Source organism: Ciconia boyciana, chromosome 7, assembly GCF_034638445.1.
Source record: "Ciconia boyciana chromosome 7, ASM3463844v1, whole genome shotgun sequence".
NCBI classification, from domain to species: Eukaryota; Metazoa; Chordata; class Aves; order Ciconiiformes; family Ciconiidae; genus Ciconia; species Ciconia boyciana.
This window is the reverse complement of record NC_132940.1, coordinates 7,179,473-7,201,163: the sequence shown is the minus strand read 5'-3', so window position 1 is coordinate 7,201,163 and position 21,691 is coordinate 7,179,473. Positions and strand designations below refer to the sequence as shown.

Sequence of the window (21,691 nt, the reverse complement as noted above, 5' to 3'; positions counted from 1 at the left end):
AAGACTTGAAAAAAAATGTTTAGTTTTGTCCCAAATCAACATTTTGTCATGGAGAATGACACAAGGAAGTACTAGGAATAGTGCTAATATGCTGAAAAGATGATGGGGCTTGACAAGGGCAGAAGCTACTTGGAAAGTCAAACATTAGACCTCCTGGCTGGGCTATATGAAAACTTTGTGAGAGAAGAAATAATTTATATCTACAGACTTAGAGTACATATAACTTCCAAATCAACACATCTCTGGTTTAGTTTGGGGCACGTGCAACATGTCAGCAGGTACTAAGTTTAGCATATTCTGAATTCTGTATTCCATTATGTAATTGATTTTGTTTTTCTGATGTTTTGCAGGAAAGCATATGGAAAATTACATATAAGTCTATGTGTATATATCTATATAGATATACAGAGAACACTTAGCAAAACGTGCAATGAATTACGCAGAAACTGTCATGGCACTGGGCCAGGCTCATGGAAGACAGTGTGTTACAGTGCCTTATTCAGGGAGAGACCCTGAATGCCTTTCCAAAGCTTCCAAATCATCTTATATAAGACCCAGGATCATAAGGGATTGCTCTGGAACTCACAAAAGCTGGCTTTTGTTTCTTCTGTTTCTCTTCCTTCACTGTTTCCATCTGTAATAACAATATGGGACTGTTTTGAACACATGCCTTCAAATGCTGTTTTTGTCACTATGTTTTAAGTGAACCATGTATATGCTTCTTTTCTTTTCCTCCACCCCAAAGAAGCTGTTGTTGATCAGGCAAGATGGATATGTGCAGTAGTTTCATGTGTGGAGCAGTATATGAGGCATTTTGGTCATCAAGCAGCAGTAATAATTCTGAATGCAACTATTCCTCTGTTATAACAATGTGTATATTTGGATGAGAAAAACAAAGTAAGGCTGGATCCCATAATATTTTATCTCTACTGCCAAAGCCTGCAGTATATGCCTCTTTTAGAAAGGTTTTAAGAGAGAACAATTGCTCTTGTGAATATATATATAAAAAATCTGTATGTCTGCCTTCCAGAGCTTTGGTAAAGTTTCTGTCTCGCTGTTGTTTGCCCATGTGGCAGTTGCATGAATGTCTCTGAAGGTATGTCCAGAAGACTGAGTAACAGTATGCAGTTTAATATATGTGGTAGTATTTTTCACATATTATGTATCATTCACATTAAGAGTCAGAAGTGAGACTAATGAAGCGAAAGAGATAAGTGAGTGTGGGCTGTCTTAGGAGAAAACTGTTAAGTGTCAAGAGAAATTTCTTTGTTTAATTCAAATCTGGAGACAGTGCCTGTTGTCATACTCTCTTAAAGCCTGTTCTATGGTGTTGAGTATTCTCAGCTCCTCTTGAAATCAGGGAAAATAAGGAAACCAAGGAAAAGAAGACTTACAGAGGTACCTGGACGGCAAGCTGCTTATTTGATTATAATGTCCTTCATCTGAGGTAGCTAATCTGCTTGAGGAAATGGTCTTTTCTTTTGAGGATTTCTGATTGAACACGTGTTGTTTTGCATACCGCATTCCAGGATTTACTTGGAAACACAGTTGGCTTAATTTTTTACCATCTGTTTTTCCTGCTGGAGAAGATCTAGTTCCACACTCTCCCTTTGGGTTCCCATAGCACATGACAATAATTTCAAGCTGGTATTTCCTACCTTAGACAATTCAACATGATCATGAATCATAGAAGGAAAGATTGCTTCCTGAAAAAAATAAAAGCTTGGCCCTAAAAATTGTAAAACCCCCACATTTTTGAATATCAGCTCTACAGCTGAGCAATAAAATAGCCTTCCAACTGACTTTAGGGATCGATTTCCATGTAAAATGTCTGCAGAAGGTAGCTGAAATCAATTAGCTATCTCCAGCAAACCCCAGTGGAAGTTTTGCCAGTTTTTGGTGAAACAGACCAATTTATTACACTCCTGAACAAACTGAGAATATGGAGATCTGTACAGTTTTTTGGAGAACTGTTTGATTATCATTAAACTTGAGTCCCTTTCACTGTGATTCTGTGAGAAGTCACATGCCCCAGACTCTCTTTGAATCCCTTGAGAGTCTGATGTGGTGAATGTGGGAGGGAAGGTATATTTTAGCACCTTGTAGAATCAGGCCCAAAATTTCAGGATGATACATACACTGTTAAACTTCTTAATCAAGTGTCAGCCTTTGCCAAAGGAGGCCCATCTACAGTTGAAGAAGCATATCCTGTAGACCAAGCAGAGTTAGGAAATCCTTTCCCAAGTTTATTTCAAAATAATTGCACACTGAATCTGTCCTTTACAATGCTTCCCAGCAGCAAAAAAAAAAAAAAGAGAAAAGACACCCCTTCCCCCCAATAAAACCCTCAAATCCCCCCAAGAGGAATGTCTTTTGATTGTCATGTAAGATATTGATGAGGCAGAATCACAGGCTTGATTCCTCACTTATCTGGTATCATCAGCACCTATGACATTGGACATAAAACTGTCAAACCAAAATGGTAGTTTGTTTGTTTCTTTCAGAGGAATAAGAGGCTCCATGAGAGATCATGAGGAAGAGTCAGAAGTCCACAGGACTAAGCCCACATATTTTTTTGGCTGTGGGTGGTACCTGTAATCCAAAGGTCCAACCCAGACCTTGGGTGGAGCAGGACCCAGCAACAGTGTCTAACTTTATTGTTCCTTTAGTGAAAATTACGGGAGTTGGGAAGTTGGCCTCTCCTTAGGCCACAAAGTTGGGCCAGAAAGAGACAACACAATCCTTGTTTCCATGTAACTTTCTTCCTGTGAGTTGCTTGGATTTGGGAAAGAGAAAAAAAAGAAAGCTTTTAAGGCTGAGATAGGTATATGAATAATGAAAACTTGAAGTCTAAAATATTCAGTTAGCAACTTTATTCCTAAGTATGCATTTGCATATGCTTGGTATTCATGCATGGTCTGTATGCAAACAGGTCTGAGTTTATTTGCTGTTTTTCTTTTAAAGGCCATGCTCCCTCATTACAGAGGATACTACACAAAATGGGGGGGGCGGAATGGGATTTTTCTGAGATTGGATACGATTTTTCACAGCAACAGGAGTACAAATGCAGCATGTGAGCTATCAAGAACTCAGTGGGCACCAAAAATAGCCCCTGGATAATGAGCTTTTATTTCAGACGGTGGGCACGTAGCCCGGCTGCGTCTGCAATGTGGACAGGCCGTTCTGCAGCTGTTCTCCCCCTCGTCCCCGTTCCTTCGGGCTCCTTGCCCCCACGGATGTCTCCTCCCGAGGACTGGGGCGCCCAGTGCTTGCTCCCTGCTCCCGCCTCGGCATGCCCTCCCCTCACTCCTGCCCTGCACCGCTCCCCTCCAGGTAACCCCAGGGGCTTTTTATTTGGGGGCTTCTGGGAAAAAAAGGCCAAGGATAATTGTATATTCCCCAGAGGTTTTATCTCTCCACAAGGGGGTTATGGCCCCTTTTCCCTCCCTGGGTGCCGGAGGGGCCACAGGGCCCACGCTTTGGTGCTGGGGGTCAGACTGGAATTGGGGAGCCTGTTTCCCTCTGCTCCTCATGTTCACAGAAGTGGAGGCTCCTCCTGCCCCAAATGGGCAAAAAGGCCCCACAAAGGAGCTGGCGCTGTCCCGCCTGCTGTGAGGAGAGGAGAAGCCCTGGCTGTGGCGGCTCCTCTGTGGGGAGGGAGGTGGCATGAGGCCGAGGCCTTCCCTCCTCCAAGATGGCGCCCTGCAAGCCCCTCTGCAAGGGACTGCATGACCTCGCAGGTGACTGGATGTCCCCAGCCTTGGCTGGCAGGAGGGGTGAGTTGTGGGGGACACCAGCGGCCATGCCTCCAGGGAGGGAGGCAGGGTGAGGGGCTGGGGGGGACAGGGGGCGAAGCACCTTTGTGGTGTGGTGAGGGGCCTCCTGCTCTGCCTCAAAGGCCTCGCCACACCATGCTGTGGTGTTTCGTGTTTTAGTGTTATGTTTAATGAAAAAGAAGTGCTTTACACAATAAGTAGATACTCTTCTAAGGAACAATGAGTTAAGGAAAAAAAAAACTCCAAAGGAAAACTTTTGACCAAATTTGAATGGGGATGTGGTGGGGCAGAAGAAAGGCTGCAAAGTGCTCCCTTGGGGGAGCGTCGGCAGCTCCTAATGAACTGCCAGCTGCAGACCTCTGGCAGCAGTGCAGCATCTCTGCGGGGCTGCTTCCTCCAAGGGTTGCCAACCACCCTCCTTGCAGCCGGCTCTGGGTCAGACAGCCACGCCGGGGTGAAGATCTGCTGTATCTTCTGAGCTTTGGGGACTTGGAGATTATTTTCATTAGCTCCCTCCCAGAAATACTACAGGATTGTCCATTAAAAGGGCTGTTGGGGGAAGGATCCTCCAACTTCTGCAGGTGCTGAAAAGTTGGGCTGGCAAGCCTGCTCCTAAGGAATCTGTGGTACAAACCCCCTCCTCCTCTTTTGCTGCTTTGCAAGAGGGATAGAGGGGACTTTTCCTGAAAAGGCTGAGGATCTGGAGTAGCAGAAGTTAGGTATGTGCAGGAGTGAGGCTACGGACCTGCATTAACAAAGTGGATGAGAACAGTAAGTGTCCTCCTCCCTGGGACTCAGCTGCCATTTCTTCTGCTCCTTGGTGGTCCATGCAGAGGGGAGAGGCAGGAGGGGTCTGATCGAAACTTCACAATTGTTCTCTTTTGACAGTGGTTCCTGATGGTCAGTAAGAATTTAGTTTATGGTGCTGTTTGTCACCATGTTGACAGAGCCCACTAACTTTTTTACAAATTTTGCTTACAAAAAAGTAATAAGAATAAAGACATATTTTACAAATAATATTTTTGATGGGAAGCACTCTCTTGGAAAGCTTCTATGATCTAGTCCAATATCCTATTAACTGATTTAACTCTATACTGTAATATTGGTGAGTCTTTCTCCTTGGGTTTGGGAATAGTTGTCCTAAAAACTTAAACATATATAGAGTTTTATATAATATGAATTTAGCCTTGTTTTCTCAAGATATTTCACTCTCTAATGGGATTAAATTATGAAGATCATTGTAATTGCTTTATTATGTTGCTAATATAAGAACAGTGAGTAAATTCCCTACAGAACTCCATTTCCTTTAGTGAGGAAAATATTGGTGTGCCCCGTAGCTCTGATTCATACTGCTATTGTAAAGTCAGCCAGCTGTGAGATATATGTGGAGGCATGGGATGATAAATGTGTTCTAATAATCCAGTATACAAAGTGTTTCCATAAAAATTCTTCAGTAGTATCCAAGGACATTAAACAGTCCATCAATAAAGTCCTTCTTTAAATGGTTTTGAATCAGGCAAAGGCTGTTTTAATGCACAATTGTACAGGCTATCTCAAGTTTTCCCCATGGTAGTTCCAGAATCTGTTTTTAGCATATGATTATGATACTGTCAAGAACGTTGCTTCCCATAAAAATTCAGATTGATTTGCAGTATTCTCAGCTCCAGTTGCAGACAAGAGATGAGTGAGTCTCATGCTTTTATTACTTAGGCTATAATTGCATGTTTGTTGACAGCCATCAAAGAAACTAGCGTTAAAAAATCTTTACTTAGGATATATCTTTTGTACAGGATTAAAATTAACTTTAATTACTTATATAGCACTCTAGATCTCTCCCCTTCTTTGTGGTGGACCTCTGTTTCGGGTCTCTTTAATGCAGCAGTGGGATAAATCCCAAAGCACTTTACTGACGTGCTGAAGACAGTAGAATTGCTGCACCATGAGGCACCCTCATCATCCACAGCTTAAAAGATCTGGCACTGGAAGACTCACTTTGGTTGTTCCTACTCTCTCTGTAAAGCAGGTAAGAAGAACCAAAGTGAATCTTCCAATGCCAAATCAAGCAGGAACAGCCAAAGTGAGTCTCCCAGGTTGTTCCCACCTACTTTACAGAGAGGGGATGAACAAAACCTCTGGGATGCAGATAATCTCTAATACCTTTTCTGAAATTTACTCTGGAGAGCTGCAGATTACTTGCGCAAAAAGTGCAGTATGGATCTGTTCATTAGTCCTGTTGCACAGCACCAGTGAGAAAACAAGAACTGGGAATAAGCAGTCACAGTGGAAATTCTCTCCATCGGAGAGCTTTGAGACTTCCTTTCCGAACTTTCTGCTACAGCTAGCTCCAACCACAGTGCTGGACTGATACCCACTTGTCCATTCTGATTCCTCCCTCCCCAGATATTTGGTTAGGAAGGATTTAATGTCAGAGAAATGCTTTCTTCTATTAAAAAAACCCAGAAGACTGGGTGATTTATTCTAAAATAAAGATCATACATTTACTGATTAAACCATCAATAAACTATAGACTACCCAAATCTCTGTACTTTGAGTTTGTTTTCAAGAAAACTCATGAAATATAAAAGAACTATTTAAAGTATTTAAATGGAAAAGAAGATGGAAGATTAGGGTTGAAAATACTCAGTTTGACTTAGTTCTCTATAATTTCCACATGTTTTTAATAGGCTAGTGGTAAAACCCAATAAAACCACTAGAAGCAATGAAATCATAATGAAACATCTCAAGGTCAGTCTTGTTTTTCTTTTGGTTTTGCCATCTAGCCCATACAGTATTTGTAGCAGATGTAATGTGAGATATCTGTGAACATAAAACACTTCTTGTTTTGCTTCCCCTGCTTTTTCCATCTTATTAAAATACCCTTCTTTGGGGAAGGAAAAAAAAGCTAAAAAAAGCTAGAGATATTATATCCTTATTAGGAAAGTTCAAAAGCAACAATTAACTACAGTAAGTTTCATGTGGTGGGTCAAATCCTGGCTTTCAGCTAGCGTTGTGTGCAGACACATACAAGCGAACATTTAATTCCTAAATGAAACGCAGATACCTCTTTGTGATGAAAGATGACTGCTTTTAAAGCCACAGATGCAGAACTCTCTACCTTACAGAACAAAAACTATGATGGAACCTGAAAAGCAGAACTGTGACCTACCCTCAGCACATCTGTAATTCCCAGTGCCATGAGAAGTCTAGGGTTTTGTAATGACTTAATTGAAAACACTTCAGCAACAATATTTGCTTGTTCTTGTGCTGGACTGAATGCTCTGTGCTAGTTTGGAAGGAAGGACAGCATGCCCTACCACCAAAAGTCTTTGTGGGAGTACAAATAGGTTTTCATTGTATCACAAATAGGAGAAGGAAGAGTTGTTCCATTAACTGCATAGTCTGTTCCAATAGTTTTCAGTGAGTGAGAGGCAGCCCAGAATTAGCTGTGAAGGGGTGACCAGTGAGTCACAGATGCTTGTGGATAACCTGCAGACCTGTCTGCTTTGTCTTTAGTGGCTGTCTGCAAGCAACTTCGTGAGGAGAGGGGTGGCTTGCTCCATCCCTACATCTCCAGCTGTTGGTACCCTCTCATCTTGGAGCCAGCAGGGAAAGGAAGTCTGATTCTACTGCAGGAGAAGTGATTAAACATGCTTCCTCTTCACCTAGCAATACTCACCATCTTGTCTTCCTGAAGCCTTCTTTATTCCTTCCCCAAAATACCACTCTCTCAGTAACAGACTGCTATGATTTTACTTTGACAGCCTGTAAAATATCTGAAATATCCTGTGACACAAATCTGCCAAAAGTCTCAGCTGTGCCAAATCCATTCCCATATATCATCTTTTAGGCTATGGAGATGCAACTGGTGCTACTTACAAATGATGGAATCTGAGTTTTTTCCACTTGAAAGAGGAGCCTGGCAATTCCTGTGAATATTGTGGGTAGTGATCCTGTGCTTCCAGAGAGATAGAAGTGGCTAATCCAAGGTAATCATATGAGTCCCCTTTAATGTGTTATGTAACTGTCTCAGTCTTCAGTTCATTTATCCTTACCATGCAACACCCTGGTGAATTAGAAAACTACTTTTTGTCTGTTTATAGATGGGAAGCAAACCCTGCATTCTTGTGGTCACTTGACCATGAGATCACATGAGACGTCTGAGATAGTGAATAATGAACTGAACTTAAGCAGTGACCACCCTTCCTGTTCTATTGATCTCATCCATTTTGGGTTTTGTGGGACAAACCCTCTCATAAATTCCAGAAGTATCAATCAGTATGCTCCAAAGTAGTTAGTGAGGAAAGTAATTTTGAGCATATATTGCCTCCTTAGTTGTATGTGAAATCATAGGCTAAAGTGAGAAATTTAATACATGTGTTTCGTTTGCAGCTCGGCCGTTAGTGAATGGATGCATTAAATTTGTCTGTTCTGTGGCCTCTTTTTCAAATACAGCAAAGTCAGATATTTTCCAGCCATCATGACTGCAAAAAGATGTGCTCCCCCACTGCAAGATAGGCAGCAGTAGCATCCCTGTGGAAAAACCTACATTGCTTTCTCTCCTCACTGTATTTAGTCCTCAGCTGGAGGGCTGTGATCTCAGCCAGCTTAGTGCCTGGAGGGGAAAACCAGCAACTCCTCATTGCTGCTGTGGCTGTAATGAAAGATAGCTGTCTTGATGTAAAAACGCACCTGGTCGTCAGTAGAGACACAGACACAGGAGTACTTAGCATTGGGCAAGATCAAAGGCAGCCTGAGTTTTCCAGATTCAATTCATTTCCCAGGTTACACATTTTACTTGCACACATCAACCACCTTCTGCTAGTAGTTACCTCATTTTTATGGAAAGCACAGAAAGGACTGAGGTAATTTCCAAGACTATCCATCTGGCTTGAAGATGAAGATTTCCGTCTGCTTTGAAAGTATTACAAGTCAGTTTGCTGTTGTTAAAAAGGGACTAAAATTAATGTTTGTGGTAGAATTGAAAGAGAAAGCTCATCAAATGGTGATGTTACAGAGTTACTGTATTTTCTAAGTGCTTTAGAATTGCTAGTATAGCATGGAGGGAGTCTACGATTTAATGTTTTAGCTGATTATTTAGATCATCTTATTTGTATGTTGGCATACATATTCAGGTGACACAAATAAGCTTAGCTGCAATTAAGTCATTTAAGTGGCATCAATTAAGACTAACTGAGAATATGAGTAACTGTATTAGTTCCGTAAACTTCTATATTTGGGTTGGCAGCTAAAAGCTCTTGGGAGTTAGTGGGATGTGTAAGTGCTCAGGTTGTGTCTCTTTCTCCCAGTTCTTACTCTTGCACAAGGATTTCTTACAGCAATTCAACACTTCAAAGCTTCCTTGGCATTGGCAAAATCCTCAAGAACCCGTTTTAAGATGTCTTTAATGATGTTTTATGCCGCAACAATCTGCAGTGGCTTCTTTCCTCTCGGTAGTATCTCTAGAACAATGCAGTTGCAAATTAACCAGCATAAAACGACTGTCTCTGATAAGTATGCGTTAATTTGGGTTACTTCCCAAATTATTTCTTCCACAGCTGTATACAATACACCACCCTTCTTAATTATCTTCTCTCCCTCCTCAAAACTCTCCCCTAGTGTGTCTTGAGTATACTTTAATTGGCTAAGTTCCCTTTCTTTTTAGCAGGCGGAGGCAACTTCAAAATAAGGTTGAATGTTGCCAGTTAAGAAATATGTTCTTTCCACATATACTTGAAAGTATTCCATGCAAACTGTTGTAATTAGTGATAGATTGGTTGATTGATTTTTTAAATAGAAAAGTTTTGAGACTATAAAGGTCACATGATTGTTTTTATGCTCTGAAAGTAGGAGAAGCATATTTACCAACACAAAGCATGCACTCTAACCTGATAATCAACAGCTTCATTATTTTTGTTGGAAGGAAGTGTGATTATAGCTGGAAAATGTGAACAGATCCATACATGCAAATATGACATGGAACCTACTGCTAGCCTAACTGCACCATGTGTCAAGCTGCTTGACAACAAACACCATGAGGCACAGAAAATAGCTAACATGGAGGAAAGGTTACCGTAAAAATTATTTTAACTTCAGTGTTTACCTCTCCACAGTTGTGTCTTGTGTTCTTAGTACAGAATGATTGTAGTAGCAGTCAGATGTTCTAGTCAAGGTCACACTACACTAAGAAACACATATTTACCAGAACAAAGAATTAAAGTGCCGTAGGTCTCTAGTTAGCAGTATTTGATACCACAAATGATAAAGGTCAGGTGAGAAACTGGACCACTGCTTTCCTCCCAGCTGGTTCACATTGCAGCTGCCGCTGTGCTGCAAGGCGCAAGACAACATCAACAGAAAATAAGCTTGCCCCGAAAAGAGTTTGTAAAAGCAAAACTTAAGACACCAACCAGTAGCTCCAAACTACAGGAGACAGTGACTTACAAAGACAATGGTAAGTTATGATTGGTGTAATTTTTAGGGTGAATGGGAGGCACATATTGGTATAAACCCCAAGTTTTAAATATCTGAACAATATAATGTAAAAAAAATAATGCATTTCAAATTTGCATAGCAAAACTGGACAGTCTATGAATAGGGTTTGAATGCAGAAGACTGATTTTAAAACAGCCTATTGATTCCATAAAAATGTGCCTTCACACATGACACTTCCACATTCCCTACTTGCCAGAGTGTAAAGGGCAAAATTGTTGTTTTCTTTATTGTGTAGGACTTGTGTAGCTCCACCAGCGGCTTCTTCTGGTCTTTGATGCTTTATCTCAACTGAAGTTCTCCTTGTAGAAGTCGCAGCTCTTAGCCCTGGAGTTGGCTTAGACCTCTTGAGACATGACTAAGCTGAAGCGTGTCAGACTAAGTAAGCTGTCTCAGTCAAGCAGACAAAAGGATTTACACTTTGTAGTTAGCCAAAGGTTGTAGGTGGCTGGAGAAGGTGGTGGCGGTAAGGCTAGCAGCACTGTCTGCTTGGCAGACCATGGCACCTTGGCATGGTGTGTGGGCAGACTCATCCAAAACCACTTAGTCTGGAAATATTCATTCCAAATCTTGGATCTACTTGGCCTCTTTCTTCATCATTTTTATCTATGCAAAGTGATTGTAAAGTGATAGATGACTGGCAGGATTTTACTATCACTTCACATAGCTGTAATTGACTGTGTGAAGTTGAAACTTTATGTTATGTTCTCTTTGCTGGCAAAGTCCTGCCCTCTCCACATGCGCTTAGGCTGTTTCATCCCTGGATGCTTGTTCTTGTCCCTGTGTCACCCCTTCACTTGTGTTGACACAACTGTTTGTTAAGACTGTGCTAAAAACATATGTGAACTGGTTTGAATTAAAAATACTTCTCATCTGATTCTTCATCTGGCCTCATAAATAATTGGGTCTGTACAGCTGGGAGAGGAGGGGAGGCAGTGCAGGAAGGAATGGACAGCTGGGGAAGGATGAGGGAGACCTCCTGGAGCTGCCAGTGCTGCTGAGATGAAAGTATCAGATGCTGTGTTTGTCAGCTAGTGCTTCTGCCCATTCGGAGAGGCACAGACCAGCCTCAGCTCTCCCAAATCATTCATTTTAATGGCACTCTGTAGAGCAGGTCCATTACAGGACTTGTTCAGGAGCAAATTGTTCTGAATAATTTCAGTTCTTCCCTATTCTTTGTGTTCTGTGTTTGTTGTTTTCACTGTAGGATCAAATCAGGAAAACAGTTACCAACTGTATGCATTTTCAAATTAATACATCATTTCTGAGGAATTATAGGCAAATAAGATGTATGTCAGTTCTTTCTGGCTTTACCATTTGATATTTAAACTACCTATACTACAGCCCTCTGAGGCAACTAATTAGTGCATGACAAAAGAAATAGTCTGAACAGGAGCCCTCAAAGAAGAGGTGAATATGCGCATCCCAGGAAAACCATTAATCATGTGTATGAAGCACTTCTGCTTCTGGTGAGTGCAGAAACTGTCCCTTTTGACTGGGTTATTTTTTCTCTACAGATGAGAGGAGCATATTACAATACCAGGCACATGTTATCTGAAACTGATATGCCACAAGTAGCTAAATATAATATGTCAAGTGTATTGGTATGAACTAGTATGTAATCTCTGGATCAAATCCCAACTTTTCAAAAGGTCTCCTCACTTCCACCTTCCATTTTGGCAGAGAAATAAGAAGACGCTAATTGTAGAAGTGCACAGACAGCCCGTTTTTAAATGGCAGGTTTATTAAAAATGTTCTCTATCACAAATATTGGAAACATACTCAGCAGATTTTATTGTAACTGAAAGATTCAGTAGATAGTGGAAAGGGAGTAACTGTCAATGTAGATCAACCACTGAATTATGAGAAATAATGGGCCAGTTTCCACAGCAAACTCCTCACAAAACCGCAATATTACTCAGCATCATTGGGTTCCAGTTTGTGTTCAGTCTGCCCTTAGGATGAAGCGTATGGTTCATGAGCTTGAGCTTTGGGTTTATACATATTTACAGTAGAACAACCTACAGATTACAGGAGAGGACACATTAGCACCAGTGCTTATGGATTAGGGCTCACATCGCCTCTGCCACTGCATGTGCATGGTACTGACTCTACTGAAGAGTTAGGTTAAAAAAAGGTTAATAAATCTGGCACTTGGAAGGCAAACTGTGCTCTGCAGTGACGTAGGAATTCTTCGTGTTATGTATCACACTTGAATGCCTGTCTCTGAAGGCTGCCCATCAGAATTACCTTAATGTGCTTTCTTGCAAAAATGCATGCTTTGCTTCACCTCTGCTTGAAGTGTTATTTAGTAATATATGTAACCCCTCGAGATCAGGAAATCAGTGTGATTTTCTTACCTCTGTTCTAAAATTAAGCACGAACTCTATATTTAGTGAATATTAGACAAAATTAGTATCTTTAGCAGTTTTGCTGAAACATTTTCACATAGCAAAAAAATCTACATAAATACAGTATTCATAATTACTGAGATTCACAAAAAAAGGCTTTGGTTAGAAAATCAAAAAGGGTCAAATAAAAAAGAACTTAAAAAAAAAAGAAGCCAAAGGAGTGTCAAATGCTATATTGGAGTCAAATGAGTGCAGAATAAACCAGTAGTCGTCCATTAGTTAATTTTTCAGTATTAAAATCTTCCACCTAAAGAAGCCCATGTCTCTTGCAAGCTGTGTGCCTTTCCTGACGTTCACAGCTGGTCTCCTAGCTCCAGTACAAGCAGGGTGGCGATAATTCCACATTTTCCTGTTCAAGGCAAAGAGTCCCTCTTCCAGCTGTGAGGTAGAGATTGGGTATCAGGTCACTGGGGTATGAGATACCACTGAGTGTAGCAGTTACACATTTGTTTCTAGTTCATTTATTTCAATAGTGCAGTGGTCTTTACTGTTGGATTTCTTAGTGTGATTCTCCACTGGACTTTCTTCTTGCTCCACTTGTACGGGTATGTGGTGCTGAAACCCTTTCACTGTTTCTGGTCCACGAGATTCATTCATGGTCTTCACACAGCCATTTCTCTGGTAAGCCACAATCTGATGGATGTTAATAGGCTTAGTTTCACAGATCAATGGCACCTATGTGAAAAGCATTAAAATTTGGAATACTGCCACTGTTTGCTATATACAACAGGAAAGGAATTTTTACTTTGAAAGCCTGTGGTCTGTTTTACATTCACCAGGATTATCTAAGGCCTCCATAGACTTCCAGGACCTGTTTCTCATATACACTAAAGCATCTTTGCACCATCTGGATAAAGCGAAGGTGTCTTTAAGTATATAAAAATGCCAATTCTGTCACAACTGTAATTTAACTTATACCCACAGTAATAACTGCTTGCATCAGTAAAGTGATATAAGTAGGGTAAATAAAGACTAGAATTGCAGGGCTAAGTTCAAAAGATATGGACTCTCAATGACCAGTATGCTGAGCTTTGGGCAGTTCTTGCTCTTGAGTGCAGTTACATAGACCAGTATGTATTTGTTGTTGTCTTCTTCCTTTCTTCTAACACAATAAACTAACACTTGTCTTTTCAGTTTGCACTATTTCAAAAGAAATAGAGGATTTTATTGACATAAGTTAAATATTGAGGTGTCCTTTAAATCAAACCAGAAGTTCTGATAGGGAAAATAAGACGTAAATACTGGCAGAGGAAAGAGGTGGGCTTGCAGCTGAGAAAACTTGGCCTTTCGGTATACATTACTAACGCAGTAACTAACGCAAATTATGCAGCCAAAACATATGGCAGACTAATGGTATATTTTAATACAATTATAGAGCACGATGCAAAGAAAAATCTCATAATGGATGACTAAATAATCCCTTAGGAGGGATTTTATATTCTTGAAACATCTCTTCTTGAGTTCTGACTGAGCTCTAAATACAGCTATGAAATGTCAGGAGGCCTGTGTTATGTAGGAACTCAGACTACACTTCTAGCTTTGTAACAGATTACATACCTTACCTTTAGGTTATATGTTTAGGCTTTTTGTAGCTAGCTATATGTGTAGCCCATATATTCAGGCCTAATCCTGTCATCAGTAATTACTGCAGGTGCTAAGTGCCTCAGAGGATAAGGCCTGTCTTTCTCTCTAAAACTTGAAAGAGCAGGAATTGTAAATGCATGTTGCAGGAAGGCATAAGAATGGGATTTACCAGAAAGACAGTTTATAAAATGGGAGAAATAATAATAGAAATAAAACTTTGCTATTAATACTGTTGTTCTTTGTAGAATACTACAAATGATGCACAGAAATGAAACATGCCTTGTGAAAATCAGTCCTGATGAAGAAACTTTTCTGCATAAACTATTCTGTCTTTGTGGAAGAAAGGTAGTGTGAGTCTGCCATGAGCTGAAATGGTTGGAGATTAGCACCTCCAAGCATGATGGGCTCATGGAATTAGGAATCTCCTTTGTCAAGGATTTGAAGGAAGAGCACGAGAAGGAGTTCCTGGTATAAGGAAAGACTGTATGATGCATGCCAAGGAGGAAAGAAAAAAAGCATAGGATTGGAGGGAGGCAGGGGCAGAATACAGAGGTATGTGTGGTGTATGGAATAAGATATAGAAAAGGAAAAACAAAGATGTAAGGAGGGACTTGTATTAAATGTAGAAGGCATGAAGGCGCCTGAGAATGAAGTCAAGAATGGAGCAATGTGCTTCTGCTAGTCCAGAAAGGAAATTATTGCAATGGTGGCTTCAGATCATGCTAACACAGAGGCTTGAAACACCCAGGGTAGTTGCTTTTGTTGTGAGCTTATTGATTATGCATATACACACTCATAGATATCTTTACCTCTCCCTACACACAAATACTCAAGGACATTTGTCACTCTGCTCTGTTGCTGCTCACGTTTTTAGAAAAAGGACGATTTACTGGCCAGTCAGGACTTGGGTACTGAGTGTGAGACTCACAGTTCCAGAATCTCGTGCATTTGCAGGACAGTGCAGCTGCTTCTCCTGCTCCCAGCCCCAGTGTGCCAGGGTGGCAAGCTGGCTGGCAAGCTTTGAACTTGAGTAGCTTTTTGCATGACCTCATGGAAAAGGACCCCTCCACCCCATCTGACTAAGCAGCACATTGCCCAATTCTGTCCTCTCTCTGAAACACCTTTTATAAACTAGATGAAACAAATGCGGGAGGCTGAGAGCTCGCAGGTTCTCTGCCATAATACAGCACACGCTGGCACACCCTGGCTCATGGCGTTGTTACCTCATCACTGTCCTTCATGAATTCCTTCCGGCAGATGTGGGCCATGATCCCAGCAGCCAGCGCGTCTCCCAGGACATTGATCATTGTTCTAAACCTGTCTCTGGAAAATGAAATAGTAACAGTAAATTGTTGGCTCTTTGGGTACATGCCTATGCCTTCATCACTGCAGTAATTATAGCTGAAGGACAGTTTGGCTGTTTTTATGAGCTAACAACTTTAGAAATGGTAGTAAGGAGTTTGGCACAGGGCAGCCACTAGTTACTGAGCTGCTCAGTTGGGTTTTCCGGCCTTTTCAGAGCTCAGTGCCCTGTGCTGCCACATACTTTAATTTGTAACTGAGCTAACTAGAGCAGCTATGCCTCCCTATACATGCAAGCTGATTCAGCACTGAAAAGGTTTAACACAGCAGATCAAGACTGCATTTATGTCCAAGTTTTTATGTTAAGGTCCAGTATTATGGCCTGATTTGGAGGCTGGTCCTGCAAATGTCTTAATTCAATAAAAGTAGAGGGCAGCCAGTACAACCAGTACCTTGTATTAGTTATCAAGGTCCCAATCTCAGCAACCAAAGTGCTAGTTAAGAAGATTATTGTATTGGTAGAATATGCAGAATACAATCAAAATTATTCAGAAGATTGCTAAATAGCTATGCTCACAAACTAAGCAGGCACTGACCATATTTAAATCATGTTCATTTCTGAAAAAGCTATGGTTGCTATGGCTACCAGTGGCTCTTAAAGATTCTTCATTTTCAGTTATCATGTTTTCCAATTTAAATTTGTATGCTTGACAGTACTTCGTATATATACAGTTTCACTATTTTTAATTTATTCATTTATGGGATCATTTCTTCCCTGTTTACACCTTCTACCCACTGTCTAAAAAATAAATCTATTAAAATACAGACTGTAAATACACAAAAGTAAGTGGTTGTCATAGACAAGTGTTACACTTGAAACAGCTTGGAATCTATTAGGTAAAACTGACGAGATTTAAAATAGACAATATAGCTTTTAAGTCTGAAATATGTGTTTTCCAAGAAAAACATACACATCTGAAAACTGTGTCATATTGGTAACTTAATTTATAAATGCGGGTTATAAAATGGAGGTTCAGAAATCTCCAGATGTTTGGCTTATTAAAGTCAGTGATGGTCCAATATCAACACTGCTCAGATTTCTGATCCTGTATCTTAATATAGAAAAGAATTGAAACTGTGTGCTGATTTTTTTTCAGATATTTTAGGCATGTACTCTGTGCATGCAAATGTTTATGCAGTTGCTTGCCTAATTAGCATGACAGTTCCTGCATGAAAGGTTATTTGCGTGTGCAGTTACCCAAATTGTACATGCAATTGCAAGTAACTTCAGCAATAATATTCCACAGCTTACACCTAGATGTGGTTGTTGACTCCAGGACCCAGTCCTACACTTGTTTGCTGAATGCATTTTTCTAATTCCTGCTGTTCTGATTTTGGGTTTTGCCTTGAGGAAAATTCGCACAAGAATATGTTAAGCAGGGAAAAATACTGTTAGAGCGCATATTGATAGATGTCCCTGTTACGCATAGGCTTTTTTTTTTCCTTGGTTGATCATCAGATTTTGATTCTTGGAAAGATATTCTGAGTTGTTAATTTTGGATTGTGTGAAGAGTCAGCTGTGGTAGAGAAGACACTGTATAAGCAGAGCTCAAGAGTTTGCACTCCCTTTTGGACTCTGATTAGCATCTTTCCTGAAGACAGAATGTTTCTGAGGAAACAGTGCACCATACTGAAACTCTTAAGAAAATGGATTGCCTGGCACGTTGTTTGATCAGTTCTGTTCCATGTTTCTGTGTGTACGGAGTAGTCTGCACTACACATGAGTAGAACCACACTGCACGTCACTGACATTTCTCCACAAAGAGGCCAACTTGCTGCTAGTGGCATTTCTTTCAGTACAAACACGTGAGCCAGGTGTTCCAGTGGTATTTTAGCTTTAGATGATATTATTAAAGATGCAAAATTTTTATCTTGTGTTTAATAAACTAGCTGAGAAACATTTTTATTTTCTTCTTTATGTCTCTAGGCACTAGCTAAAGGTATGAAGTTCACATACGTGTTATGGCTACCTAAATGAATTGTAATACCTGCAGTGCATTGTAATGGGTATTTCAGTCTCGTGAGATCATCTAACCAGCCTTCTTTAAGCATTCTTCATACTCCAGTACTTCCAAAACTAATATTGAAAGTATTCATCATGTCAACCATGTTGACATTTTGCATCTGCAGGCTCTTGAAACCACCAAGTGCCGAAATATAGAAATATACTTTTTGTATGAAAGGTCATCTGCAAAAGACAGAAAATTGGGTCTGTTCCTTCCTCACTTTTTAATACCATCTGGAACTATAGCCTGAAAAAGTTTTTTGTCTGTTGTTTTGAAAAGTTTTGTACGACAAAAAGAAGCATAATTTCCATATATGCTGGAGGACTTACTGGAAAAACAATGAAATGTTGATGTTGCAAGAGCTGGGCAAAACCTAAGCAATATAGAGGGAAAATACTTTTGTAATACAGCTTAAAATACTTTGATTTTTTTGTGCTTCATTAACTATTGAGTGACTAGCATTAACTTCAGTGACTAGCATTAGAAAGGCTGCTTTATTAAAATCTGAACTGCCATTCACAAGTTTAGATGCCCACAGCAGATATTATTTATCCTTCACAGAAGAATATTCCTGATATTCCTAAAATAAAATATGTCTTAAAATATGCATACAACACAACACTCATTACTCCTATTAATAATAATAATATTCTATTACACTGAACAGGAAAGTAAATAATTTATTCTCACAATTCTTTGTACAAAAAAATCAGTGGCTTAAAGTTGAATAAAATAGGATGTATAACAGAATGGACATGTAACACATTTTTACCCAGAACCTTGATGTAATAAAACTCCAATGTACTAATGGAGATATATTTTATATAGATGAAATTAAAAATAATTTGGACTGTTTCCTTGTGGATGCATACGCTAGTTACGTAGTTAATTGAAATGCTAATGAGCCAGGGACCCGTATTTTACAATTCATCTTCCTAGACTATTCAAAATTGTTTGATTGATTTATGGACATTTACATAAAAGTTAAGAGTTCAAATAAACTACTCCTTATGAGTTTTTAAAGTGGCTCTTCTCATGGGTGACACGAATCTCTTTTATTCTGAGTATGTTAAGTTTTAGCCTCTGCCTCTGCTGTTAAATCCTCAGTGATTAGGGATGCAGCAAAGTAACCTGTCTACAGAATGGCTGTGCTTGCAAAACATGGCTCTGCGCGGGGGGCTACAAATTGCTGCTGCCTATTTAGCACTGAAATTGGAAAGAGCAGAACTGCATCAGGATCCGTCAGGAAAGGAAGACATTATTAGTGCTAATGCAGTGCATTGCAAGTATTACATTCAGGTTGACTATATCATGGTTCTAGTTACAGTAGTAGTAGCTATATACAGCAAAAACAATTACTGTACTGTCATGGCTATTTCAGGCAGAGCGGTATCTGAGGTGCGGGAGTACTTGCCTGCTTTAGCACTGGCTCATGCCTCTTTGCAGAGTGCTTCACTACATTGAGATGATGTCCTTGAAGTGTCAGTGGGCTGATAAGCAGAGTGCAGGCAAACCACATTTCCTAGGAATGTTAGCCCCTTGTCCTTGTCCAAGGCAAGGTGCCAGAGTTGCACCTGATGGACATTTGTCTGGCCTGACCTTAAAAATTTTCAGGAAGGTCATTCTCCAGCGTGGCTAGGTGCAGCCACTTCCATTGCCTGACTATCCTTCTAGATAAAAATCATTCTTAAGTTTTCCTGTGATCTGACTTAAGGTAATTACTTTGGTCTACTTCTTCATCCTCCCTGCCTGCAAATGTGAAGAACAGTTGATCACTGTCCTCTTCAGGACAATCTTATCTATATCAGAAACTGCTGTGGTGACCTCTTTCAGCCTGCTCTGGTTTTAGACTAAACAAACTCCGCTTCTTCAGCCTTTCCATGTAGGTCATATTGTCCAGGTCTTATCTAGACTCCCTCTCATTTGTCTATGTCTTTTTCCAATATAATGTCCACTTCAGCAGAGTATTTAATCTGAGGCCACATTAGCACCCTTTCAAGCAAAATAATTACTTCCCATGCCTTTTATGTATATTTGTATCACTATACCCCTGGAGACCATTTGGCTTTTTAGCAATGTTGCCACACTTGAAACCTCAAAAGCTTAATGATACTTACAGTGCCCAGTCAACGGCAATAATCAATGTGATGTCGTCTGTTGGGAGCCCAACCGAGGTCAGAACAATGACCATTGTCACCAGGCCAGCTTGCGGGATACCTGCAGCACCTATGCTTGCAGCTGTTGCTGTGATACTTTAACAAAGAAAGAAAGGAATAAGCTTTAGCAGTGATGGGTTGCTCTGCAAGAAACCACACCATGTTTCTACAGGAGCTTTCCTAAACCATAATCCTTCTTACACAAGCCACTGCACAGAAGTGCCAGTGTTTTGTGGACAGAAGCCAGGTCAGAGAGCAAGAACAGGCCAAACTGTCTGCCCAGTGCTAAATTCTCACCCTCCACCTTTGCAGCCTTGGTGCTGGTGGGGCAGTTCTATTATCTCTTAATATCACAAGTGCAGAGAAAGGGGGGCAGTCAGGCTGTGGGCTTCTCTGAGTCAGCTTCTCATTGTTCATGGCACCACGCAGTGCTGTGTGCCATGAATCTGCCAGCACTCCTCATTGCTGCTTCACCCTTGGCAGCAGAGCTCCCAGCAGACATCTCTGAGTCATCATCAGCAGTTCCTGTGCCAGGCAAATCTGCGGCTGGCTGCAGCTAGGGCCTTTAATGTCAATCCATCACAAAGAGGCTAGGCCAAGGGTAAAGAGGCTGGGCCAAGGGTGAAGTCCTTGCATAGCACATGGCTTTGCATACTTGGATCTAAATATGAAGCAAGCGTGAATGTGACTGTACCTCTTCAGTTTCTGGAAAGTATTTTTACTTGACCTTCACACCATTTTTTCAGCCAGGCAAGCAGAAGTGAATGGGAGACCAGGGCAAGAGTGGACCTGGCAGGCTTAACATTTTTTTCATACTGCTATTTTTAGGGGAGGGATTTAATTCCTTTTTCCAGGAGCAAAAGTGACTGGATATATTCATTTCCGCCCATCTGGCCACTTCCAAGAGCTAGGCCATCCAGCAGAAAGACAAAAAACGAATGTTGACAATTGTAAAAGGATGACATAAAGCACATACACTGATAATCCACTGCATTCATCAATCCAGAATTTCAAAGCTTTTGGCAAACAGTTAAGTCTCATCAACCTCCTATGATGGAAAATGAGGGTAACAGTATTCACTTATATGGAAACTGAGACACAGAGATATCCAGTATCTTGCTTACAGCTGTACAGTGTACCAGTAAAGCAGCATCAGTATGTATAACTATAGCCCTTTCCTGCAATAAAAACATACATTTGCATGTGGGTGTGATGGGGAATGAGAAAGATTTAAAACTACATTTTGAAAGAGTTAGCTTGTATAGCATCCTAATAGCCTCGTAATAGGCAGAGTATAGATAGAAAGGAAGGGACAGAAGCTCAGATGCTGAGTAAGAGATAAATACAATAAACATTAAAAGGTTCTCCAGTTAGTTCTATAAACTGGCTAGCTGATTAGGACTGCATCTGCCTCCTAAGACAGGTCAGGCCAGAAAGTCTCATGACTTAATTGGGAGCAAAAATAGGACTGTTCAACTAAGATTGTACAGGCAAGCTCATCTGCTATTCCATGGAATTTTTACCTTAATGCAGATGTTTCTTCTTATAATATGCTCAGCTGATGCGAGTAGGATCTTAACTCTCTTTTTCTGCTACATCTAGGTTTGCATAATCACGTTGACATAAACTGTCAACCTGGATTTTACAGATTATGAGCAAAGTAGACTGATAATTTTTCTAAGTTTTTTCCCCTCTGGCAAAAATATCCTGGTACTCAGGAATATATGAATTTCAAATCTCCAGATCCTAAAGTATCAAGATCTTGGGCAGGTTTGGCCCATAGAATACAGTTAGAATTTGGTTTCAGATATTCAAGGTACTGAATCCACTGTGATTTCCTATTTACCCCCTTCTTCTGTAAGTCAGTCTTTTTATTTCTTTTCCTTTCTTGGATTTTTCCAATCTTC

The 21,691-nt window shown here is 40.5% G+C and overlaps 2 protein-coding genes across 4 annotated transcripts in view; one reads left to right on the top strand and one right to left on the bottom strand.

The window, feature by feature from the left end:
• Positions 1 to 21,691, top strand: part of PODN (podocan) — a 71,769-nt gene that overhangs the window by 25,435 nt on the left and 24,643 nt on the right. Inside the window, exon 10 of one of the 2 annotated variants that reach the window (XM_072868403.1) lies at positions 351 to 2,439. The exons of the other annotated variant lie outside the window; for it this stretch is intronic. The gene's annotated coding sequence lies outside the window, so the exon portion shown is untranslated. Of the gene's footprint in view, positions 1 to 350; positions 2,440 to 21,691 lie in introns of those variants that run through there. 2 annotated transcript variants of the gene reach the window in all.
• The window catches only part of SLC1A7 (solute carrier family 1 member 7), a 56,357-nt gene continuing 47,780 nt past the window's right edge, over positions 13,115 to 21,691 (bottom strand). The window contains exons 8-11 of one of the 2 annotated variants that reach the window (XM_072868406.1): positions 19,746 to 19,880; positions 15,492 to 15,583; positions 13,797 to 13,816; positions 13,115 to 13,351 (exon numbers count right to left, since the gene is read on the bottom strand). In XM_072868406.1, coding sequence (XP_072724507.1) covers positions 13,115 to 13,351; positions 13,797 to 13,816; positions 15,492 to 15,583; positions 19,746 to 19,880 — 484 coding nt within the window. Of the gene's footprint in view, positions 13,352 to 13,796; positions 13,817 to 15,483; positions 15,584 to 19,745; positions 19,881 to 21,691 lie in introns of both variants that reach the window. The other variant, XM_072868405.1, reaches the window with a different exon arrangement.